This window comes from Rattus rattus, chromosome 3 (genome assembly GCF_011064425.1).
Source record: "Rattus rattus isolate New Zealand chromosome 3, Rrattus_CSIRO_v1, whole genome shotgun sequence".
Taxonomy (NCBI): domain Eukaryota; kingdom Metazoa; phylum Chordata; class Mammalia; order Rodentia; family Muridae; genus Rattus; species Rattus rattus.
In genome coordinates, this window is record NC_046156.1 from 38,539,652 (window position 1) to 38,566,240 (window position 26,589).

General features: G+C 44.3%; 1 protein-coding gene across 1 annotated transcript in view; it reads right to left on the reverse strand.

Moving 5' to 3' along the window:
- Positions 1-26,589, reverse strand: part of Alg14 (ALG14 UDP-N-acetylglucosaminyltransferase subunit) — a 72,544-nt gene that overhangs the window by 21,262 nt on the left and 24,693 nt on the right. Inside the window, exon 3 of the mRNA XM_032897399.1 lies at positions 20,103-20,234. Within this exon, the coding sequence (XP_032753290.1) occupies positions 20,103-20,234 (132 nt within the window). The remainder of the gene's footprint in view (positions 1-20,102; positions 20,235-26,589) is intronic.

Sequence of the window (26,589 nt, forward strand, 5' to 3'; positions counted from 1 at the left end):
TGCAATTGCTGTTTATGATTATGGAAAATACCACAGGAATGACTTAGTTCTTTTTGCCATTCTTAAATTTTACAAAAAGAGAGAGAGTTTTTGACTGGAAAGACAAAAAAGTATCAGAATATCACTCCATATTTAGTAAAATGTTTTAGAAATTTGGAAGCCAAATATCAAATTCCAACAGTGCCTAGCAGAAGTAAACAATCAAAGCTCTTTCTTACGTAAACAAAGACACCAAATAAGGGCAGAGGGAACTGTCCTGACCATGCCTTTCTACCAGTGTGCTGGCCTAGTCACACTGTAGTAAGAAAAGAATGCGGGAGAGAGACAGGAGAGCCAAGTACCTTAGTAAGGAAACCTGTGGCACGAGCATGGCCTTGCTTCCTGAGGCAGACAGACTACACCAGCTGCAATCCCTAGGGCAGAACCTTTGGGATGTGACTTCATCCCACGCAACACTCTCATGAAAGAGGTCCCAGAACTTCCCCGACTCCCTCTCCACTTGAAGTGAATGAATTGTGTATAACTAGGAAGTAGCCTCTCACCAGACAGCAAACTGGCCATGGCTGTGACCTTGGACTTCCTAGCTTTGAGAAACACATTTCTGCTGGTAAACAGCCAGCTTTTGGTAATTTCCTAGAGCAGCCTGAAGAGACTTAGGCCTTTCCACATAAAATAAGATTAACACCCTTCCTGTTCCTTATGTCCATACACCAAACTTGTCCCGTTATTTCAACATTCACCAGAGCACCTGTCTAGCATTCAGGAGGCCCTAGGTTTGGTTCCCATTATCACAGAACAAAAATAAGGACCAGACACAGTTTAACCACGTTTAATTATTACTACAGTGCCACAAGAACTTCAATTTGGATCTCTGGATGAATGTCACAATAACTTGAAGCCTTCTTTGGGGAAATTATAGCATCCAGCTATCAGAAATGGAGTTGGAACTAAACTTTCTAGAACTCCTTTATAGTCATTTTGTTTTGCTAGAGCAAGCTACTACAACAGGACTGTCCTGAAAACGGCGAGACTTTCAGTGCTTGTTAGGTACCAGCTAGTCCTTCATATTTGTTCCTGAGAGAGACAGATGCCACCTTGGACAGTCCCAACAGCTGAGTCAGCATTCAGGTGGGTTTGACGCAGCCCTTAATCAGGTTTGTCACACGCTCCGTTTTCATATTTGGGAGCTCCACCCTGAGAACATGCATGCCCCGTGATCTGAGGGGTCTCTTCACCAACAGCCTTCCTTTGGTAGAACTTTCTAGTATATTGCTTTAGAAACAATGAATCAAAGACTCATAAGGTTGGAAGCACCTTAAAGATCAAAGGTCGAATCGTCGAAGTTCTAATCTAATGAGCCGATTCCATGACTTGCTCGTATTTGCTCTGTTAGTAAAGAAAATAAATCCACAAGACTGTTCTCATTGTTAAAAATATTAGAATCACTATGCATGTCTAAATATAGAATTCTCTTGATTTTCCAAGACAGGGTGAATAACAAGCCATATTTAAACCCAACCAAAAGCTACTGTTTATCTACAATTTGTCCCAAGCTTCCATTAAAAAGAATTACCTGGTACTCAAAATAAAAATACAATGACCAGAATCTGGATATTTATAGTGTTTTGCCAGCAACTAAAACAACACCCGGTATCTGTGCTGGCTCTAAAGACAAAGGAAGTCAATAGTTACTTCAGAGTCCCAAAGCTGATTTATTGGTCTGGTAAGGACAAGACTCCAACTTAGATATTTTACTGTTCTCAGGTCTCCAGTGAGACGAAATGTTTTAGAATGTATTTTTAGTCATGGGTTATTTTTATCTTATTAGCACTGTCTTTTTTTTAAAAAAAAACTTTTTTTAAGATTTATTTATTTATTTTATTTATATAAGTAGCTGACTTCAGACACACCAGAAGAGGGCATCAAATCCCATTACAGATGGTTGTGAGCCACCATGTGGTTGCCGGGAATTGAACTCATGGCCTTTAGAAGAGCAGCCAGTACTCCTAACCGCTGAGCTATCTCTCCAGCCCAGCACTGTCTTTAAATCACTTCCCCTCCATAATTCCCAAATTTACGATTCTCACTGACTTCTGGAGCTTCATTCTGATGCGGCGGTCTCTAGTTTACTCTTTACCAGTTTTACTGTGCTGTAGTTGTTCTTAGAAACACAAAGCAGATGACTTCCTAACAAGTTCTAAGAACTCCCCCAAGGACTGCAGGTATTTGGCTGTCTGTCTGTCCACTGCTTAGCTCTCAAACAGGCTTCCTCTTCTTGTGCATGGACTTGTTTCTGACCTGAAATGACTTAAAGGACTAGTTGTTTCAGGGCTTCAGACATGCATGTATTCTAGTGACTTCTGGATTCTTCTGTTCAATGTCCTGAGGTTTGGCGTTGTAGTATCATAACTCTTTCAGCCTGGGATGATGGGATGGCGGCTCATTGACCTGCTCTCTCCTCTAAGAGCTGAGACGGAAAGCACACCAAAGGACCATGCTGATCCTTGAGCTCAGAGCAGGACAGGGCATTTCCAACCCAAATCACCCCTCCTTCTGAGCCTCAGACTGGGATTCTTGCCTGCATCTTAGATCACAAATGCTTCTGAATCTAAATGTATATGTATGCATGTGTATGTATATGTACGTATGTATGTATTCACATGTATGTGTATATATTCACAGTAGCCAATTTTAGTTCAGCTCACAGCAGTTTCTCAAAATGAAACAAAAAGAAATTTGAAAATAATTTATTTTTGTGACATGCTTAAGTTTATAAATAATTTAGAAATAACTTCAAAAGGTGGCTCTGATGTCTAGGTTTTATGATTACAAGGCAGTTTTACTTGGTAGTTTCAGGACAGCTTAAGAAGTAAAAAATAATTCTTACAAATTAAATGGGCATTTTGGTGGCACAGGGGGACAAAAGACTTGGTTATACTTTCCAATTCTTTTTAATTTGAAGACAGCTTCACCCTTCTAAATTTGCCACTTGTAGAGTCTCAGCTTACAAAGAAGGCCATGTACAGCCATCGAGTACAGTGCTTCTCAACCTTCCTAACGCTGCAACCCTTTAATACAGTTCTTCCTGTTGTAGTGACCCCCAACCACAACATTATTTTCGCTGCTACTTCATGACTGTAATTTTGTTACTGTTATGAATTGTAATATAAACATCTGATGAGCAGGATGTCTGATTTGTGACCACTGTGAAAGGGTCATTCGACCCCCCAAATGGGGTCATGACCCACTGATTGGGACTTGCTGATCTAGTGGGACAGAGGAAATGACCCAGGAAGCAGCCCGCGGGTCCCCCAAATGCCATGGCCCTCTCACTGTGCTGAGGCAGAGCTGGCTGAGTGGAGGGGCAGTCACCAGTTGTGGTGTATTCCAGTTCTAAGCCAGAAGAGAGCGGCCCGCCTCTTCCCAGGATAATAAGCTGCTCTCCTCTCAAAGCACTGTTAAATCACTACCGTGTCCTGATGACGTTTTATAGGTTCTTCTCATGTTCACTGTCTGTAGACAGGTGTGATGGTTCATGGCAATTGTTATCTGAGACCCAGAATCGTCTGGGAGAGGTGCCTTGGGGAAAGCCCTTTCTAGGCTAATAGAGGTGGGAAACCCCTCCAGTTGTGGGTGTCACCACTCCCTGGACAGCACACTGAACTGAATTACAAAAGAGAAAGTGAGCTGAGCATGCTCAACTCTTCTCCCTGACTACAGATGCAATGTGACTAGGTCTCCCTGCTGTCCTAAATGACCATAGTGGACCGCACCTCCAACTGGGAGCCCAAGTTCACCCTTGCTTTTCAAGTTGCTATAGTCAGGGTGTTTTAGCACAGCAACAGAAAAAGCAACTAAGGCAATAGATATGGTGGGGAAACTAGAGATTCTGGACTCTCTTGCTGCCCTGCCGCTTTGAGAAAAAGAGCTGCCAATTCAATGGCTGGCTGGACTATTATTCTTATGCCGGTGCCAGGGTGCCAGTCACCTCCAATCCTCTAGGACACCCTGGGGAAACTGTATGACACAGTTGAGCAGTTCAGTTCCTGATGTAAGGCCTCAGCCGGGCTGCTGGAAACGGTTTGTATCAGACTTCTTTCCTCTGGTAAGCTATGACTGGGGCTAAGAGGCAGGGCAGCAAGTGGCTTGGATAAAGGCCTGGGCTGCTCAGGCTCACTCAGTCAGTCAGCTCGGAGACACCCTCCTGCGCTGTTTTCCCTGGTGCTGTGCAGACAGGCCCAATAAGAGAGGCTGGACCACTCCTAAGAGTGTAGGCTGAGTGGTGTCTCAGGGTTTTTGTTGTGAGGAAGAAACACCATGACCACAGCAACTCTTTGAGGGTTTGCTTGGAGGTTCTAGCAGTGGAACACAGCTCCTCGGATTCCCTTGCCTGAAGGTTAGGGAAGGCTGTCCTCTTTGACTAAGCAGCTTCAGGATGAGCATGGAGTGGTGAGGGAGGAAGGGAGCCAGCCAGATCGTGGGTAAATCCGGACCCAGTGGTTTTGGGAGGGCTGGAATCTGTGATGAAGGCATAACCAGAAGCCAAGACAGAAAGAGGAGAAGCAAATAATCCTTGTTTGTTCTCATGCCTAAGGGGCCCGCTGTACCATGAAAATCACTTCTGGGCACTGTGCACACATTCCTTGGTAAGAATTTAGAAATATCTATTTGATTTCTAATGACAAAGACCAAGAGGTAGAAGGGGACCCAGGAACTACCGTGAAAGCTTCTTGTCAGTGAGTAGTCATGATATAAAAGACTTCTTATCAGTGTGTAGTTATGATATAAACGACTAGAGAGTGGAATTATGGTTTCTGTTCCATCAGCAAAGGCAAGGAAGTCTGTGGAGATGGACTGGCTCACTGAAGCTTGGTTACACATTAGAATGTTTGACCAACCTACAGTTTGAACCATAATGTGCATGTGGCCCAAGCCCATTTCTTCTCTATTCTAGGTAGAGAGCATATATTTGATATTCTTGCAGAGGGCAGAGATAATCATTCCTATGAGGCCTATGGCTGAACCTGGAGGTGGGTAAGAGAAATTGTTTTTTATTTGTTTTGCTATAATCCCAGGACTCTAGGCATGGCACCTACTATTTATACTTTAAAGAGGAAGTAAGTTTAGATTCTTGCTCTGATGCCATCTGTATGTTTATGTCCAACTGTACAAGTGGATTCCACAGTAGGGACTAACTAGGATTAAGGGAACTCCGAGGACACACGCTGAGTTTCATATCTAAACACTGAATGAGATATAAATAACCCAACAGATACGAACTCTTAAGCCACAATGACAGCGATAGTTGCTGTGAAGACAGTCTTTAGAGAAGGGTTCTGTGATTAAAAGTCTGCCTTCCAACTGTCTAATAAGCCCACAGCCCTCACTTATTGGCATGTATTTAGTCTCCCATAGCATCTATCAGGCCCCAAGTACTTCTTTGTATTGCTACTGTCGTTAAGGACTACAAAAGGGAGCTTCAAGAATAGATCCAAGCCCCAGTCAGCAATGGAATCAACAAAGAGAGTCAACCAGAAGTAAAAGACGCCAGGAGCGGATGCCAGGGAGGGAGGGCAGGGAGGAATCCTGGGTCGTAGAGGCTACTGTCGCTGTGGCTGATCTTTGTTCTGCAGTCACTGGCTCCTCAGGTTTGTCAAAGGAGCCAGAGACAGGGGATGTTTCCTGGTGAGAAACCTAAAGTCACTGTGAGGTTTGGGCACTTACTCCATAGAACAGGGGGACATGCCAGCATGCTATGGCCCAAGATGCCACCTGTTTCAGAGTTAGTTGGGGAAAGAGACGAGAACCCTGATGAGTGCTAGTTTGGAAAATAAAAAGGACTCACTGTAACAAACAAAGAAGGCCTTGTCTAACTCATATTGAACTCTTATCATAGTTAATGCTTACAATGTGTACCGTCTCTATCAATATCTATATGCTTTCCACAGTCAACAGCTAGAACTTAGCTTAGAACACTGCCATACACTATTATGGGCCTGAGAATCTGTTGGAAGAGAAAAATGGTAAAAACTGAGCAAAAGAGTTTGGTGTGTTAAAAAGGGCAAAAAGGAAGAGAACTGGCAAAAATTAAAGTTAACCAGGGCTCGATGGTGCGTGCCTTTAACCCCAGCATTTGCAGAATGGATCTCTGGATCCATGGATCTGTGAATCTCTGTGAGCTTGAGGCTACAGTGATCTAAAATAACAGGCTTCAGGCCAGCCAAGATTATATGTGAGGCTCTAAAACTAAGAAAAAGAAAAACAAAAAAATGAAGGAAGAGGAGGAGAAGGAAGAAGAGGAGAAGGAGAAAGGAAGAGAAGGAGAGGAGGAGAAGGGAGGAGGAGAGGGAGGGGGGGGAGGAGAAGGAGGAGGAGGAGGAGGAGGAAGAGGAGGAAGAATAAAAAAGAAGAAGAGGAAGAAGAAGGAGAAGAAAGAGGAGGAAGAGAAGGAGGAGAAAGAGGAGGAAGAGGAGGAGGAGGAGGAAGAGGAGGAGGAGGAGGAGGAGGAAGAAGAGGAAGAGGAGGAGGAGGAGGAGGAGGAGGAAGAGGAGGAGGAGGAAAGAAATAAAGAAAAAACATTGATTTCCCTCCAGACGTTCTAAGGGGGTGACGACTTCTGTAGTAGGGGCAGACGGAGTGGAGTAGATGTGAAGCCATAGGCTCTGGGAAGAAGCAAGTGGGAGGGTGCACATGGTGCTGTTAAATGCTTTCCTGTGGGAAGGGGTGAGTGAGGCCAGTGAGACGGGAAGGTAATGGAGGAAGTGAGGAGACAATACAGCCCAATATGAAGAGACAGCAGAGAGGACCTCGAGCATGTGTAGAACAGGGCAGGAAGACAACCAAGACTTCAAATGTGCTCCTTAGGCAAACCAGGACGAGTCCAGAGTGACCCCAGTCATGCTTTAAGCAAATCTTTTTTGTTATCTACAATATCTAAGAAATGAGAAGGTACAAGGGCTGAAAAGAGCACTGAACCGTTTTGGCAGGAGGAGGAGTGGTGTAAAAGCCAAGTGTATGTACCCTCTGTTCCCAAAAAAGATAAGCAAGCAAGCAAACAACTAAGGTAGGAAGGACAGAGCGCTGAGCTCCTGAAGACTAATTCCCCACCAACCTCCCAGCATCCATCACACTGGTATCCCCTCCCCCACCACAGGGAAGTGTAATGAATATAGATTAGAGGAAGAAAAGCTGACAGTAAAAGGAAGGGGTAGTGGGGAGTCATCAATGAAGCCAGCATCGAGGAGAAGGAATTCTAGGTCTGGAAGTCTGTCTTACAGAAGTCTCCTTTGCTTCCCCACCGAGGGGGAAATTCTTCCTCATCCCATCAACAGGAACAGACCGGGTCCTTGGCTAGCGTCCCCACCCCCACCCACCTATAAGCAATTGTGGTGAAAACAGCCCCTGCAGCTTTGACAGTGGGTACAACCTTTAGAGAACAGCCCTTGTTTTGGCCACAAAAGCAAAACTGAACCTCTTTTCATGACTATCAGCTGTAAACACATTTTTAAAATCTGCTTGTGTCAAAGACTTATGCAAGAGCTTAAAAGTGAATTTAGGAAGAATAAGGAGGCAAAAATGATCTGTGTTAAGAAACAGGATTTGTTGTTCTTTGTAATTCTACAGACAATTCTGCTGCGGGATTCATTACTCATAGCAGACTGGAAATGTTGACGTTGTAAACCGATGAAGCTTATAAATCTTACAGTTCTTCAAAAGTGACCAGCCAAAACACATTCTTATCTAACGCAAAGGTCCTGGGCACAGGGAGCTTTTCTCCTTTTCTCAGAACGGTGCGACATCAGCCACAGTCCTCTGGCCTGTTTCTGACTGAATCGTTCTCACCTACACAAAGATGGCGATGCATCTCTCTCTACGAGCTGAGGTTTGAGGTGTTTCCCACACACCTCGGTGTCTGGCTGCAAGATCCTACTGAGGAGTGTTCCTGTATTATTTGCCATGTGTCTTAGGGAAAATCAAGCTATTCTTTGGACCAGGTAGGAAAGTCACCACAGAAGACAGAGACGGCTTGATGGGAGAGACTGCTGAATTGTTAAAAATATTTGTTCTAGCAGAGGACCTATTGCCTATGGTGGCTCACAACCATCTGTAACTCCTAGGCAAGTGCATGCACATTCATATACATAAAATAAATCTAAAACCAAATAATAATAATAATAATAATAATAATAATAATAACAATAACAACAACAACAACAACAACAATAATAATAATAATAAAAAACCTTGGCTCACAACTCCAATAAAATGTCCTGATACAAGTAGAGTCTCAACTGAGAAATGACAAGATTTCAGGGCTGATTTAATGTCACATACGTTTTACACAAACACACACACACACACACACACACACGCGCGCAAGCATGTGCACACACCCATCACCATCAGACATGACAGTTTTCACATTTCCAATGACAACAACAAATCACGTTAAAAGTCCAGAAAAAAGACAGAGGCCACCAACTGTGAAACGGTCAATGCCAATCTAAAAGAGTTTTTCTTCCCACGGCTTTCACCTTCCTCCTTTCTTGATTTTAAAGCATACGTGAATAGAGCTGACGTTCACATGGACGTTTAGATGGGAACCATTCTTCTACCCATAGAGACAGGAAATCACAAAGGCTGAAGAGAAAGGAGTTTTTGGTGTCCTGAGGCCTTTGGAAAGCACTGCCTGGTTTCCAATCTTTTTTTTTTTTTTAAGATGGAACTTCACTCTGTAGCCTAGGCTGGCTTCACTCTGTGCCTAGGCTGGCTTCACTCTGTGCCTAGGCTGGCTTCACTCTGTGCCTAGGCTGGCCTGGAGTTCCATGATCCTCCAGCTCCAGCCTCTGGACTGACTGGGATGAAGCGTGAGCACCGCCTCCCTCAATCTGTCTATTCTTTCATTGCTCTGACATTAGAACATCCAACACCTCACAAATGCATTACCAGGAAGGATGGACGGACGGAAGGAAGGAATCCTTAGAGGAACCTCAGGGACTAATTCAGAGGGAGCACAGTTTGCGGAGGAGCAGCGGCACACTCCGCGGTTCTCTCTGTTCTCTGCCCGCTCACAGCTGGAAGCGGTCACACACAGCTGCAGTGGGTGTCTGGCAGTTTCTCCTTCCTTCTATCCAGCTCTCACCTCTGGAACTGGCTGGACTCCAACATGCTCCCAACACCTTAATGGGTTCTCAGGTGATGCTTTTACCCTTCCTAAAGAGCCATGGACAGTCCTCATTGGTACAAGTTCTCCTCTGCTTCCATGTGTGCTCTGGTGACAGTCTGCACCCGCCCCACCGCGAGCTCCATTACATCTGCCATCAGCTTGTAGTCCTGCTCCTTCCCTTCTTAGTGAAGAGCGAAGGAGGATGGTTAAAAGTCTGGGAGAAGAGTCACCTCCCTGAATCGAAATGACGTATGAATACAGCTGATGGCTCACAGGGACCTTTTGGGTGAGTAAAGCCGGACTGCTTCAAAGAATTACTTGGGCCTTTCTGGTCATTTTCAAACACTTCCTCCCTCTTTACCACACTCTGGCCTCAAGTAGCCACTAGCACTTCCTATCTTCCTGTCCACAGGGCAGCTCTCTCTCAGGCTCATGGTCTCTGACCACATATCTCGTCCTTCTTGGAAAGCAGTGTGCGTGCACGTGCGCATGTGTGCACGCGTCTTCAGGGCCGTGTGTGAGCAGGTCTTGTGCATGCCTGAAGGCATCAGATCCCTGGACCAGTACTTGCAGGTGGTTGGTTATGGGCTGCCTGGTATGGGCACTGGGACCTCAAGTCAGGACCTCTGGAAGAGCAGCCAGTTCTCTTAACCACTGAGCTCTCTCCAGCTCCACGCTTCCCTTTTCTTAGAACTTTAGCAGAATCTTTCTACTGTAGGCATCCTGGTGCCTTAAGAAATACACGAACTTTCCCCTTGAAAGGAAGAGGCACCGCCAGGCCCATGTCCGCTATGTGCCTGACAGGTGAGATGAGCAAAGTTAGATGAGGGATAGGACATGGTGGACAGCATGCTGCATACTGCAGAGAAAAAAATGCAGTGCTTACCAAGTGGAAAAGCTGACAGTAAAAGGAAAGAAAAACTTATTTCAAGCTTCAGAGTCCTTCTTAGGGAAAGTAAGAACAGTTCAAAGCAGCCGCCAACCGGCAATAGCCTTACTCTGACACTGATTCATTCTGTTCTGAGCCTTCTCACAATGTGAAACAGAAGTCGTAAGTTTAAATTAAATACTTGATGTGTGGGCAGAAGTGGCTACAGACTGTCAGTGGCATTGTCAGTAACTCAACTACGAATCTGTTAGACCTAAGGAACCAGATATTTGAGAAGATCCACACACCCAACCACTTCTCTCAGTGGACTCTGCTCAACCACGGAACTTGTTAGGGACATTCGTGTGTTAGGGACAGGAAGGTTGCAGAACTTAGGTTGCATATGTGACGGACGGCCAGCAGGGAGAGAGGGATATTATTATCTTAATGCATGACAGAGGACTGGGCAAGGAGGAAAAGCAACTGAAGAAAACGAAACAAATCGTTCTCAAGATGATCTCATTCATCTTGCACACAAAGCAGGAAGCAGTGTGATATAATCGTTTCTGTTTGGACCGGGGCGGGAAAGTCTTATGCTTAGCTAGCTCCACTCAGACAGGCGAGCAGGTGAGGCAGGGGAGCATCCCGCTCTGAGCGGCTCTTCTAACCTGGCAGGCACATATCCGCCATGGGCCGGATGATGCCTCTTCCTTTCGAGGGGTAAGCTCGTGTATTTTCTCAAGGTAGCAGGACGACTACAGTAGGATAGAAAAGGAAAGTAGAGGCAAAGTAAATAGCTGAGTGGTTTGGACCCCACTTGGTTTTGGTGGAGAACGCCCCTCTTCCTAATGACGCCTTCACCTGCACCTACTGTGTATTTATACTGCTGTCTAAACAAGGCAACTTCAACCTATGGCACTGCCTCAGACATCAGGCTGCCCACAAGCGATAACTTCCTCTGTCAAGAGTAATCAGCCTCTATTCAAATACATTTCCAGTTCATCCAGTACAAAAAAATGGATAGTTTAATCCAGTGCAAACAGGTTTTAGGTACATGAACAGTAAGGCGAAACTGCATCCTCAGGTGACTTTTGAGAAGAATCTCCCTATTTGTCATCGTATGCCTATGCATAATGGGGTACATGAGCTTAAAATTAGATACATCCTGGAAACAAAGGTGTGCAGTAGAAAAATTGTTTAAGACTTAATCTACCAATCAAAAGAGAGAACTTCTTTCATAACATCCTTTGGAAGCCAATCTCCTACTTCTTTTGGACCCCATAAAAGAAAGCTTCAAACAGTTACTGGGGCCCTCGAGTATCTTCACTCTAGGGACCACTGCCACTCTTGATAGTGAATGCTCTAATCTGTTCTATGGATTTGCTTTTGAATAAAGTTTGCCTGGCTACTGAGGCCTTATTTTAACTCTTTGGATAAGAGGTCAAGAAGCTGGTATTACTGTGTCTAGATCCTGACCACTGGCATAGCTGACCTTTCTCTGGTCTAGTAAGATTCCTTTGAGTATGTTAAGGGGTTTTTGATCACTAAAATATAATAACAGATGAAGACCATTAAGCAAGTAGACTTGTATTAATAAGGAGAGACACAATCTCACCTGAGAGTTCTGGCATCTTGACAGAAAGTTGATTCCTCAGAATGTTTTAAACACGTTAATTAACAGGTCAATGATATTTTTATATGCTACCCAAACAGTGATAATCTTGATGCCACCAAGCTTGTGGCTCTCCCCAGAAAATACCTAATTTAAAAAAAAAATCATAGAGGGGCTAGAGAGCTGGCTTAGTGGTAAAGAGGACTGACTGCTCTTCCAGAAGTCCTGAGTTCAAATCCCAGCAACCATATGATGGATGGCTCACAACCATCTGTAATGGGATCTAATGCCTTCTTCTGGAGTGTCTGAAGAGAGCAACAGTATAAATAAATAAGTAAATAAATAAATCTTTAAAAAAAAGTCATAGCATTCTACTTATGCACAATAACCCTCTGTGCTTGTCAGCAACTTGTTATGGTCAAGGACTTTCTGAACTCAAAGTGAATTTGATACTGGGGCAAGAATGTCTAAATAGGGCTGGAGAGAGATGGCTCAGCAGTTAAGAGCACTGACTGCTCTTCCAGAGGTCCTGAGTTCAATTCCCAGCAACCACATGGTGGTTCACAACCATCTGTAATGGGATAGGATGCCCTCTTCTGGTGTGTCTGAAGACAGCGACAGTGTACTTATATATAATAAATAAATAAATCTTTAAAAGAAAAAAAAAAAAGGAATGTCTAAGTAAAATAATGGCCTTTCATTCAAAGCATGAGTGTAGTTAAATCAATACATCTACATTAGTCATAGTCAGTTAAGTCTCAGGAAAGGAGGCAAAGTATTAAACCTGAATGGTCTATTTCTTCCCAAGTGTCACAAACAGAAAATCTAAAATATTTTTTACTTGATCGAAAGTTAAATTAGGTTTCAATCTTGTATTTAAGTCTTTCTTTGAGTGCTTTATTTGACTGGAGTAAAGCCAGCCAGTCATCAAACAGCTGGCGAGGCAGGCCTGAGACAAGCCAAGCGGAGTGGGTGTCTTTGTTTTGAGGCTGACTCACATCATCCAACCTTCATTCATTTTCAGTCACCCTCCAAGTATGAAAGCACTTTGCTAAGAGGAGACCATGGGAAACTGGAAAACACTTGCCCTTTAGCCTCAAGAACTTCACAGATTCTGCCCCCTCTGTAACACAAGCAGTCCTTTAATGAGTGGTAACCTTGCAAAGTGAACTTTTCCATTCCCGTGTTTGAAACAGATCAATTTTCTTCAAGAGTATATTTACCAGAGAATGTGACTCAAATATTCTTACTTGTAGGAAAAACTATGGATGAAACAACAAAAGGAATTGTGAGACACAAAACAGTAAACTCACAGGGATTTTAACACAGGAGCAATATGTCGATCACTTTAGGGAAAGAGGAGACTATAAAAGGCTAAGTAACATCTATCTATGAGGCTGATTAGAAGGGTCATAACGTATGTGTCCCCCTTTAGCAACAAACAGAACCATTAGAAAATCAGCAAACGTAGAAAAACTTCAATGGTGTTATCAACCAGCATAGTAATTAATACTTCATAAAACAGCATGATAGGGCACACATCCTTTTCAAACATCGATCCATGTAATTATATTTTGGATCTTATAGCAAACCTCAATAAATTAAAAAAACAGAGCAGTTCCCTGACCACGATGAAGGAGTAGAGTTAGACATCAGAAAGACAGCAGGCAGAAGGATCATGGCAGAAACCATGTGGCAATGCACAATGGCACAGTCACTGTGAAAGTCAATCTGGAGGGTCTCAAATTCTGTGAATTTGAGGCTAGCCTGATCTATGGAGAGAATCCAGGACAGAGTTAGAGTGGTTACACAGAGAAACCCTGACACACACACACACACACACACACACACACACACACACACACACGATTGCATGCACATAAAGATCCAGAAACATTGCTCCTGGCTACCTATGTTTGCAAAAAAGATGTATGTCAGGATGCCACAGAAATGCATGTACATCTATGTTCATGCATTAGTATTCACATGATAGACAACTGTGTTCTACAGATGAATGAATAAAGAAAACGTGATATATAGACACAGTGGAGTTTTAATTCTGTGGTAATGAAAAACTAAATAGGGCAAGCTATGGAGGGGGATCTGTGTAATATGAGCATGTAGGAGGCAGGGGCAGGAGGAGAAGAGTTCAAGGTTACTTTCCACTACATAGAAGGTCTAGGGCCAGTCTGTGCTATGGGCCATCTTAGAAAAAAGAAAATGAAATTATGTCATTCTCAAGAAAGGGATGGGACTGGCCATTATCATGCTAAGCAAAATAAGTATCACAACAAACAAATATTGCAAGTATGTGGAATATATATGTTAAATCCATATGTGCATATATATGCACATGTACATATGACATGAAAGAGGAAGGGGTACTATGGAATCTAAGGGAAGGGAAGGGGAGCAAGAGAATATAATGGGGGATGGAAAACTATCATGTCTTTTCTCATGCAGAATTTAATACACATGTGATATGAACACAGGAAGGGATCCTGGGGGAGGAAGGACTTAGGAGAGTAGCAAAGGAGTGAAAATGAACAGAACAATAAGAATACTCACAATGTAATCATGAAACTCACTACTTCGTAGGTCAATGTAAAAAATGTTTTCTCAAGGGACGGAACAATACAGCCCAGAATTGTTTTATAATTAGAAGCCAGAAATGTTTAACTTGTTTAATTTTCCAGGTCAATTCATTTGTAGACTTTTATGACTATTCTTCTTTAATAATAACTCTTCTGTGTATGTGTACATGTTCATGTGTGCTTGTACATTTGAGTGTGTATGAGGAGGTCAGAGGTCAATGTAATCAGCCCGATTCTGCCTCCCCACCTATACTCGGCCCAGTGCTAGGGTTTTAGACTTTGTACCTGGCTTTTACGTGAGGACTGGAAATCCAAACTCAGGTTCTCACCCTGGTACAGCAGCCCCTTCACCACACAAGCAGTTCCCCAGCCTGTGCATCTTAGGTTTTGAGACAAAGTCTCCTGCTTAACCAGGAGCTCCGCAGGTCTACTAGGCTGGCTCCTGAGGTCTAGGGGCTGCCCGTTTGTGACAGTGGTAGGATTGCAGTCACATCATGCCAGACTTTTTCATGGGTGCCAGGGATCTGAACTGAGCTTGTAATGATTGTGGAGCAAGCAGTCTATGATTGGACCCTCTCCCCAAACCCCTCATCAATGATTTATTTTATTGGGGTTCTTGTTAATTTCATTGCCTAGACAGACCAGCCTTGAACTGGACTCAAGAGTCCTCTCACCCCGGTCTAAGAAGCTGAGGCTGCTCCTGGTGTGTGGTTCTGTGCCTGGCTTCTTTAACCTTTCCATGCAGGTCCATTTCGAAACTTACATTTTAACAAATAAGTTCAGCAGTTAACTTTGTATTCTGCACTGTTATTATGCTGTTAGATCAAATGTTAAATCTATTTGGAAAGCAGACACTTAAGTGGGCTATAACAGACGCCAAGATGGCTCCCTCTGACGTTTATTTTACAGACAGACAACATGCTTAAGCTAGGCAGGAAGTAACCGACTGAGCTGGGAGTGGCTCAGTTGGAAGGAGCTTGCCTCTCTCAAGTAGGAGACATGTTTGATTCTCAGAGCCCATTTTTAAAAGCTGGGTGCAGCAATAACCAGATGTGAAGGGGCAGAGCTAGGAGGTCATTGGGGTCACTGGTAGCTGGACCCACCGTCATGTGGGTGCTGGGAGTGCAGCCTTTGTCCTCAGGAAGAGAAACCAGTGCTCTGCCATCTGTCCGGCCCCTTACACAGTTTACTTGGCGAGCACCTGGTTACTGTTCAAACTACTCCAGAATACAGGAATCTTCCAAATCGGATTTTAAATGACGTTCTTAAATTGCAGCAGCAAACACATTCTCTTTTATACTTTTTTTTAAATAAAATTTTAAAATTTAAATTTAAAAAGTCAAATCCAAGCGATAAAGTGAAGCCACCCATGAGGCGGTATATGTGCTTATTTCCCAGTCTGTGAAAACGTCCAGTTCATTGGCACAGCATGAACACAGCACAGGAGTGAGTTCTGATTCCTACACAAAGCAAGAGGAGACCATCTGCTGTGCAGTTAACTTTAGTGTCTGGCCACACGCCATACATGAACAAGTTGCCAATTACAGGTATTAAATAACAGAGAATTAAGATTTTACCATAAGCCAGGCAGTGGTGGTATATATATGCCTTTGATCTTAGCACGGGGGGAGTTGGGGGGAAGAGGTGCAATCAGATCTCTAAGTTTGAGGCCAGCCTGGTCTACAGAGCTACAGAGTTCCAGGATAGCCAGAGCTACACAGAGAAATCGTGTCTTAAACAAACAAGCAAACAACAAATGAGTTTTACTATAATTTATTCTATTTAATAGTCAAGGAAACTGTGGCCGTCAGAAGCTGGTGCAGCTGGGAGCAGTTGGGAATTTGGGTGCCTTGGTTGAAATTGTTGCATGGCAAGCCTCTCAGTGAACAAATGCACTGTGCTGGATCTCCCTCACACTGACTTTTCCCTGGCTTTGCTCTGAGGACTGCTAGGACACACTCGACATGGCTGTAGGTGTTCCTGTGTTAGTTCAGATTCTATCATACAATAAATATGGGACTGCCCAACGGAATTGACCTGACGCACTTGGCGTCAGGGCTGTCACAGCCACCACAGGGCTCTCTTCCCTGCTATGTTCTCTTCAGACTCTACTTTGGTCCCAGGGAGCATCAGTCATTTCTAGCCAGTCCTGCAAGGAACGGCATGCAACATCTGACTTTGGGGGAGACTTACACACTCAGTGGATTATGGATGAATACAGGCAAAATCTTGTCCTCTGTTTTCAGAGGAGAGGGGTCTCTGGTCTTGTTTCTATTAAAGGGGCATTTCCGTAAGGGCAGGCTCACTGGTGACACTGACAATATCAAAGTAGCAGTCAAACTGTGCTCAGGCTTTTTGCGGCTTTTTGTGGCTTTTAAAACTCAGTCACTTAAAAGTGGGGCAAGTATTCCCACGAACTCCATTTCCTTCCTTTCTTATTCCTCACAAAGATGAGAATATCCCACACACATTCTTCTTATGAGCGATTTTATAGTATTTATGAAACTTTAGAGTAATTAAGAAGGGAATGGACAGGCTAGCAAGCCTAGCCTTTTTTGTTTTGAGGTGAGTAAAGCATGGAAGGGAACTGAATGACAAAGTAAGAGGAGAAATGGGCCTGGGACCGAGTGTCCCACCACCCACAAGACACAGACCAGGGTATCAGGGCTTGGAGCCGAGTCACACAGCACATGCCTAGCGTCCCTAAGGAGCTCCATCCTCACACTGCAATAGCAAACAAAATCCAGGCCACGGAGCCACTGAGCTCTCTGCATCCACAACACACATTGCCTGTCGCTTTATCATTTCCTTCTGAGTTCTCACGTCGCTGCACTCAAGCTGGCTGTAATGGAGGAGCGAGTTATAAGTGGGTGATGCTGGGGAATGTGGGGAGAGTTCTGTCCCACAGTGCACTTGGTGCCGCAGTGTGGAAAACGGAAGCAGACAGAAGCAGAAGCTAGAGAGATCTAGCAAAGGGCATCAGCCCTACCAAGGTGCCCAGATTCCCAACTGCACCAGATGCGGATGGCTGCAAACTTCCTTGATTATTAAATAAAGTAAATCTTCATGGCCTGTTTGGGAGGAAGACGCACCAGGGCTCTTACACAAATGCTAATGACAACCAACATGGGAGAGAGAATGCGCTGACGGTTTGCAGAATCTCCAAAAAGGACATCCCTGTGACAAAAGTCATCTTTCCTGAAACCAGGAAGGGAGAAGGGGCAGCTTATCAGCTAACCTGAGGGCTTCTAACCAATAACAGCCTTGTTTATTACAGAACAAATGCCTCTTAGCTTTCACTATGTCCAGGATTTAACTCAGGAGCCAGGATCCAGACTATAAAGGTAACAGAATATTTTTGCTGGACAGTCAGCCCAGCAAATATAACTCGATTATAGTAAAGTGAATATGATCTTTTTGTTTATTTGTTTGAGACAGGGTCTCTCTGTATATTCCTAGCTGTCCTAGAACTTAATATGTAGTCCAGTTGGCCTTGAACTCATAGAGATCCTCCTGCCTCTGCTTCCCAAGTGCTGGGATTAAACATGTGCACCACCATACCTATCCCAATACTTTAAAAAAAAAATAGCAATTTCAGTTTAGTAAATATTATCACTATTTGTCCCTTTTCAAGACATGATTGGGGGCTGGAGAGGTGGCTCAGTGGATAAGAGCATTAGCTGATCTTCCAGAGGTCCTGAGTTCATTCCCAGCACCCACAAGGAGGCTCACGACCAGCTGTAACTATAGACTCCGAGAGACCTGGATGTCTTCTTCTGGTGTGCAAACAAAACACCCATATACAGAAAACAGAAAACTAATTAATTTAAATATATATATAATTGGACTTAATTAGCAGTGTTTAACTTTTCAGAAAGATGAGAAATGCTACCTTGAAATCCTCACAAGAATGATGTTCTTACATTAAACTCGACTTGATCTAGCTTTCTGTTTATGGGTATTTGCCTGCATTTCTGTCTGGGCACCGTGAGCATGCCTGGTGCGCTCAGAGGCCCAAAGGAGCATCAGACTCCCTAGGTCTGGAGTTACAGATGGTTATGAGCCATCTGTGGGCGCAGGGACTCAGCCTCAGGGCCTCTGGAAAGCAGTGAGTGCTCTGACCACTGTACCGTCTCTCCAGCTCCAAAGGACGGCTTTACACTTAGATTGGTTATGTAATTGGTTATGTGAGTATGTCTTCATACTGGGGAAAACTCTCCTCACTGTCAGAACAGAGCAAGACTCCCTCACTCAGGTTTTCAATTTTTCCTCATTAGCCTGTTATAGGCAACGATTAAAGTCAAGGAAGCAGGTGCCTGCCTACACAGCTCTTGACTAAGCCAATTTAATTAGGATTCCCCGTTATCCAATAATGCTACTTTTAATTTACGAAAAAGAACTGTAGTGTGACTTATGTATAATATCAGGTGAAAAAACTTAACACTTCTTAAAATAAGTAAACTAAAATGACCCTTTCCCCACTTCTACTTGTCTTCCAAGTTTAAAAATAAATTAAGCATTTAAGTCCAACAATAATATTTAAGGAAGACATTGCTAAACAATGTAGTTGTAGACTATGAGTTAAACTTATTTTGACGAAAATTTGAGGGGACTGAGGGGACGGCTCATGGTTAAGGGCACTGGCTGTGCTTCTAGAGGATCTACCCCAGCACCCACACAGTAGCTAGCAACCCTCAGCCCCAGGGGAGCCGACACTTCCTCTGGCCTCCTTGGGTACCAGGCATGCACATGGTGCACAGACACATGCAGCTAAAACACCCACACATACAAAATAAAAATAAACTCTTCGGAAAAGAAATATGTATAGAATTAATCTGTGGTGGTATAAATCAGAAAATAACAGTGATTTCTTGGGGGCTTGGGTTTGCTAGAAGAAGCCAGAGAAAACACTGTGAGATCATGGAAAGTTTCTATGTATTATTAGGGATGTGGTCAAACTACACACTTAAGAGCTGTACATTTTATGGTATGCAAACGCTATTAAAAAAACTCATAGAGAACCATTCATGTAAAGAATAAAGAATTTTGAACTGCCCTCCATTATGAGGGTTGGAGCAACATTCTAGCTGGTAAAGGGCAACTACTAGAGACATTTCTAAATCACTGGAGCTAAATTTTGGTTCAATTATTCACAAGAAGAACATATACCTCGCCAGGACTCCTCTATCTGGGAATCAAGTGTAAGCGTCTCCTCTCAGGCCACAGTAGTTAATGGAGTCTGCCTACAGGGAGGAGCATAATTTAAGAGCCGTGCGCAGCACTGGGACACAGAACTGGTCTGCACTATCCACTGCTTCCCATTTGCAGCTAACACTGCAACTTTACCACAAGGACCGCAAGAGAGCGCAAGGCTTCTACAGACACGAAGAATGCAGTGGTACAAGAAAAAAGTGTTTAGCTTGTGTATTTTTATTTTCTGTACTACTTTCCTATGAAAACTTGAATATATATAAAATTCGGACTGCCACATACCATATTTGGTAAAAAGCCTCAACAAACAGCAAAACGACTATTGAAAGAGAGTCAACTATTTGCTGGCTGACTCGCACGGGCTGGTGGGTTAGGAAGCGCGGTGAACAACCACAAGCATTGGTTACAAACATTGTTAGCGTGTATCACTTCCAGAGGAAGGTCTAGGACAAACTGAGTTCAAACTAAAGCTAGGAAGGCAAATCCCTCACCTCTTTCGGAAAAGTGCATCTAAACTATAAATTTTACATTCCTCTAAAAAGCCCTGGCTCACTCATAAACGCATGCTATTGAATAAAACAATAGATCTTATTATCAGCGGGCAGCTATAGGAGAACAACTTTCCATGTCTCAAGGGACAGGCTTACATACCAAGTCTGGCTTTATTCGGTGAACCAGTGGGAAGGAAAACCACATGGAGTACGAGGTAGTGAACACGGAGGAGAGCCAGGACTGCCGAACCTCCCGGCTTCTCGGAATTCGGTGAAGGTGGTACGAGGTGTGCTGGAAGGAAACAGAGACCCAAATGAATTAAGCTAATACTCAATTTAGACATTAGCATCTTCCATTTTTAATTTTCATCTTAAATACTTTGAGTTGCAAAGCGTATTTCATGCTTCACCTAAACTTCCATCCTTAGATTATGACAGAGAGGTTCCTAAAAGCAATTTAAAAAGCGAAGTCCATTTTGTCAATAAGTCGAAAGAGATCTTCCATACAATATATTACAGGCCAAGTAAAACGTGCTGATAAACCAATATATAAAGCAACCTTGTATCAGGATAGGGAAGGTGGACAGATAATTTTTTATGCTCCTATCTATCTATCTATCTATCTATCTATCTATCTATCTATCTATCTATCTATCTATCTATTATGTATACACTGTTCTGCCTGCATGGCCAGAAGAGGGCATCAGATCTCAATACAGAAGGTTCTGAGCCACCATGTGGTTGCTGGGATTTGAACTTAGGACTTCCTGAAAAGCAGACAGTGTTCTTACCCTCTGAGCCATCTCTCCAGCCCCCGGACAGATAATTTCAAATAGAAGAATTACAAACAGCCAACAAACATGAAGAGTGAAATAATACTGAAACCCAGGAAAAGACAGTAATTCAAGTCCTTGTTGAGCAGTAATCGACACCCAGTGTTGTTGGGGGTAGAGAGAAATAGAAGCCCGTGGCTATGCTGGTACAACTTGCAGGCATGAACAGTCATTAATGCAAGCCTGGTGGTCTAAGTCCAACCCCAGAGCCCTTGTGAAGAAAAAGAAGAGAAATGACTCCATGAGGTTGTCCCCTGACCCCCATATGTACAGGTGTATGTGTGCACACACCTCTAAATTAAAGACAAAATTTAAGGTCTTAAGCTGTCTTTAAGCCTGTGGGGTGAAGCTGCAGTGTTAGATTTCGAATGTACTTTGGTGACAGTGTAGGACAGTGGTGTGTAACCCAGAAGTGTGCATAGCTCTTAAATACTGCACTCATTCTTGGTAGGCAGAATCCATGCACAGGGAGTGGTAACCAAGAGAGCAAGAAGTAAACCTGGCACTTTCATTATTATTAATACAATTAATAATTATTAAATAAAAATAATAAGAACCACAATCATGTTCAAAAAGCATGAATAGGTGTAACTTCAGCTTTTTCAAGCCGTATTTAAATAATAGTTCTTAAATGCTTTACTCTCCCTCGTAGCCCATTGGTGAATCAGAGATAGTGGAAAGGAAAGGATACAGGGGAAGTGGATCTGTTTAGAAAGGTTCTGTGGAGCAACTCCCATCTGTGTTGTCTGGAAATCTGCAGTCCAGTTCAGAGGTCAGCCGTGGCAGCTCGATCCACTAGCAAACACTTCATGGATACTGCAGCAGTCCAGTTCAGTAAAGCTGGGTTAGCAACGTGAATCAGCAGTGATGGCACTACCTAGTAGAGAGGCAGGCCTCAGCCTCAGAACGATTCAACAGAAGGGACCAGGAGGAACACCAGGAGAAGTTCTCGACCATGCCTCTCTCAGTCAGGAGAAGTTCTCGGCTGTGCCTCTCTCAGTCAAGGTCAGCAAAGACCCAACAAGCATTGCACAGCTAGCTCTATAAGCAAGCCAAGCTCAGCACTCACCCCCGCCTCCACCCATCACTCTCCATGGAGTCCCTCCAAACGTCATGTCCTCGTTGTGTTTTACCTCAGCACCTGCGTCTATCTCAGTTGACATCATTCTGCCAATCAGCCTGAGTCCGAGGAAGAGGCAAAAAAGCCACGGCATGCCACCAGAAGTTTTTTTGGTGCATTTCTCTCTATGGAGTCTCAACAAATGCAGCTCAAATGCAGTGTAAGGCAGACCAATACGTGCGTGTTGTTAGCAAAGAATCCTTCATCATGTGTCCTTTCACATGCTTGCTTTAGCAAAACATCCTTTTTCCTGTGTCTGCTTCAGGGAAATGTTCCTTCACGAATCTGCCTTAGCCGTGTCCACTTCACCTGTGTCTACTTCAGGAAAACACTCCTTCGTGTGTTTGCCCCAGCAAAACACCGTCTGACACAACTGACTTTCCAAAGAACCCTCATGTCTCCACTTCAAACAGGACCTATCACGAGCTAGTTTTCTGCAAAGGAATGAAGATTTATGTTGGAACTGGCAGAGGCACATAGAGGGAGGGGTTAGACCCCATATATCTTTCCAGAAACCTCCGTCCACAATCCCATAACTACTTGTCGGTCCTAAACGTCTCGGCTACTCCCTGGCCCAAGTCACCGCCATCTTTCACCGTGGCTGCTTCTCTTAACAGCCTTTCATGCTCTCTTTCCTTCTTTTATCCTGATGTAATTTATTCTCTACAGAATGACCAAGACTCATCCTTTGATAACAGAAAGCAGATCCTTCCATTTTCCTGCATAAAATCGCCCCAGCTTCCCTGCGCCTGGGATGAGGCCCAAGCTCCCTACCGTTGCTCCCGGGCTCCATACAATCTGGTAAGTCTGTCTCTAATCCGTCCTGGCTCGCTCAACAGGCCAGTCTGCATGACCACACTTCTTTCTTCTGCTCCATCTCAACGTTGGCCCCATCCCCTGACAGTCTCTCAGTTGGCTTTGTCCTTCAGATCAGTTCTCAACTGAACAGTATCTGTTCAGGGGACAGACAGCGCCCTCCACCAGGGCTCTGCTGTACTCTCTTCACAGCAACTATTAGCTCTACTTAACCTCTTGATTTATGTATTTGATTTTCTGCCTCTCTCACCAGAATGCAACCTGGGAGAATTATATTTTTTCTACTGCTGTAACTCTAGGGCTTAGTCTGGTGGCTCCTAAGGTTGAATCTCGGCAAACATTTACCATATTATTGCAGGAACTTTTCCTGGGGGCCATGAGCACACATCTTCTACCCCAGATAGAGTGCCAATGACAGACAGAAGGTCAATTCTGCCGCAGTGTAGTTTGGAGAACTAACGAACTTGACTGACTACTTACAGTAGTCCCGGTGAGAAGCTGTCTACAGTAGCACTGAGCAACACACCACTGAAGAAAATGTCTCCTCTCCTGTGTTCTTAGGGAAGGGGAGCCTCATCCCTCGAGTGTGCGCTACCTCAGGAGCCCTTTCCTCCCCTCTCAGACCTAATGTTCATAGACACCATCCTCTGCAGGTCTCCTGTGGGTAATCACAAACCCCGAGAGTCCAAGAGGACAGTGGCCATGGTGTGTCCAGAGGACAGTGTCCTACCATGCATACAGGAAACATGTTCAGTCTGTGCTCTGTGCTCAGGATGGTGAGGCGATGACTCTGGCTCACCATCATTATCCTAGGGCTGAAGAGGCCTACAGCTTCAAACTCTTCACTTCACAGCTGAGAAATCCACACTTTCCCAAGATGATCGTGTCAGGAGCTGGGCCAAAGTTTTCCAGATGCCCGGATATATGTGGAGTGGTCCTTTGTACAGGTGTTTCTTGGATCCCTGTGCCTTGCTGAGGAGATGTGGGAAAGACCTTCCTAATAATACCTTAGAAACGATATCACCTCCATATGGGGGTTACACCTCCTAATGGCTTACTGTACAGCCCGGCCAGTTTCCTTTTCTCTTTTCTTCCTCTTCCTCCTCTTCCTCTTCTTCTTCTTGCTTTTTGAGACAAGGTTTCTCTATGTAGCCCAGTGTCCCTACTCACTCTGTAGACCAGGCTGGCCTCTAACTCACAGGTCCCCTTGCCTTAGTCCCCTCCACCCCCTCCTCCTGCCCAGCCCCTGAGTCCTGGGATTAAAGTTGTGCCCCATGGCCCCAGGTTCTTTGTTTTTCAACTCACCTTATATTTATATACTGATGGCCAGAAGCCCACAAGTCAATCCTCCCCACCCCCACCCGTGAGAACTCTGCCCTCCCACGTGTCTTTGTCTTCTGTGTCAGTTCTACACTATTGGTGGAATGCAGCAATCCCATCTACTGTTGTCAGTAGTCACAGGCCCCACCCTCAGACCTCCAAGGCTTTGGGAGGAAATGCAGAATAAGAACACAGGACATAGGATCTTGAAATCTTCAGGTTTTGTTGACCACCCCCCCACCCCGTTTTCTTCAAGAAAGCCCTGTGATTTCGGTGTTGCTCCATTCTGGCAGCCATCACTGTGTTGAGAAAGGAGGCCCTTAGGTGTTTCGTTTCTCTCCACACAGTTCGCTGTATACACCCCGATTATGGAAATGCTGTGAAATATAATCCCCTCACTTTTACACTGTCAGCCAAAGGAGTGAGGCTTGCTCTCTTTCTCTACCACACAGGAACAAAAAGCATACATCAGCAAAACATGGTCTGAGCCTCCTAACTGAGGGGCAGGACTCTCCCGAGCTCCCCCTCCCCGTCCCCCAGCATGGATCTCCACCCATCTCAACAAACATAAGATCAAACGGTAGGAGATGATGAGGTGTACAATCCTCAAGTGGAGAAGTCCATTTTTTTTCCAGGCTTCTAGTTTGTCTGAAATGATCTGAAACCCAGAGTTAAATAGCATATGACAACTTAGAACAGTCACGGTATGTTCCAGAATTACATCACTGCCAAAACCCACAGACAGATCTGGCTTTAGATTTGTAAAAACCAAATAGAAGTTTACGGTGATTTAGATGGAAAATAATTCCACCAAAGAACCCAGATGGCATCACAAACCACAACAGAGCAGACCGAGTGGCTATGAAGTCATTTCTTCTTGTTACCACACACTGAAGCACACAGCACACTTAATATTAAATAGGTGCTGGACTGTTGCAAAATCCTAGAGACAAGATGAACACTGAAGAAGTGGCCAAATTTCATTCAACTAAGCTTTCACCTTTCTTCCACACAATGTCCTCTTTCTTCCTATATATAAATGCATGTGCATATAAACATACACGATGGTTGAACGGATCATTCGAAAATTAAGATAACCACAATTTACCACAAGATGATTTTTATATGCTTGTCCTTCAAATGCTTGGTAATTATTTATCTCACGGGAACGGACATGCCATGGAGTGACATAAACGTTGGAGTCACAGTAGAGCGAGCCTGCTACCACCCAGCTGCCCCCTTTAGCAAACCAGTCTGAGGAGACCTTCCCCTCCCACTGTGAAACAAGAGCACAGGGCTCTCCTCAGGGATCTTCGGCAGTTTCCATGACCTCCCTACTCAGGTGTGAGGACTGTTTGGTTTATATGTGCAGTCCTTACTGTGCAGCCAAGGCCAGCCTCGAACGCAAAGCGACTCTCCTGCTTCTGTATCCCAAGCCCTGGGGTTACGTGCTCCCCCACAGCCAGTTTATGTAGCCTGACTTGTTAGGACTCCAGCTTCCCTGGAGAAGACCCTTCCTTGCCATAGGAAACAAATTTGAGAAATAATTATTGAATTATGACCCCCGAAGACTCTGAAGCCATCTATGGTGAAGAATTGTCATTCCCTTCCTGTAACTTTTTGGCTCCTTTTGACAACATCAATCTTTCTTTGGATAAGTCACTCTTCTAGCTGGTTTTGGTGCTGTTCATTCCTTCTCATTTATCCCCACCCAAGGCCCCCAAATAGGCTCAGAATAGCTTCGGCCTCACAGAGGATTTATTCCTAATGTATGTAGGGTGGTTTAGCCAATCATTCTGAAATCAAAATGACCATAATTTCCTATATAAAAAAGTGGTCACTCCTGGCTCCTATGGTTGGCTAAAATAGATGGGAGCCTAACAGGAGACCAGGAGGCAGATGTTTACCAGGGCTTTGGGGAAACAGGAGTCCTCTCCCTGTCCATAGGTTGTAGGAGACCTAGCCTTTCCTCAGACAACCAGTACACTGTGACGCCCGGTGTTTGCTGCCCTAACGGCCAGGCAGCACCGTGAGGAGCACATGCAACTGCAGAAGACAAAGCCAAGAGACTTTGCTGTCGACCATTAATGACGTCCCTGGGCAGCTGCACTGAGTCGTGCCAGAGGCAAGGCTACGTTTTTTCCCGTTTAGTTACGTTGACAGATTCCTCTTATTCTTTGTTGTATAAGCAACTGTTGATGGCCCTGGATTTCAGAACTGTACTTATCATCACGAGTGTAGTTATCTGCTCGTCATTCATTAAACAAGTAATGAGCACTTCCCAGGTGACAAGATCTGAGCGTAGATACGACACTTAGAGAGAACCCACTACAGTCCTGAAGGGAAGCTAATGAAAATAATCCAAACCAAGAGACAAGCACCACATAATTCATGTTAGTCACCAAGTAAGAAACAGTGAACTACATCTTCGTAACTCAGGCTTCCTGCAGGAGATGCACGATCTGACTCGCAATGAACATAAACTGTCTGAAGGGTGCTGAGGCAGAGGACGCTCCTTGTTCACATCGCAGGTCTGAGAGAACAGGGAGGATGTGGGG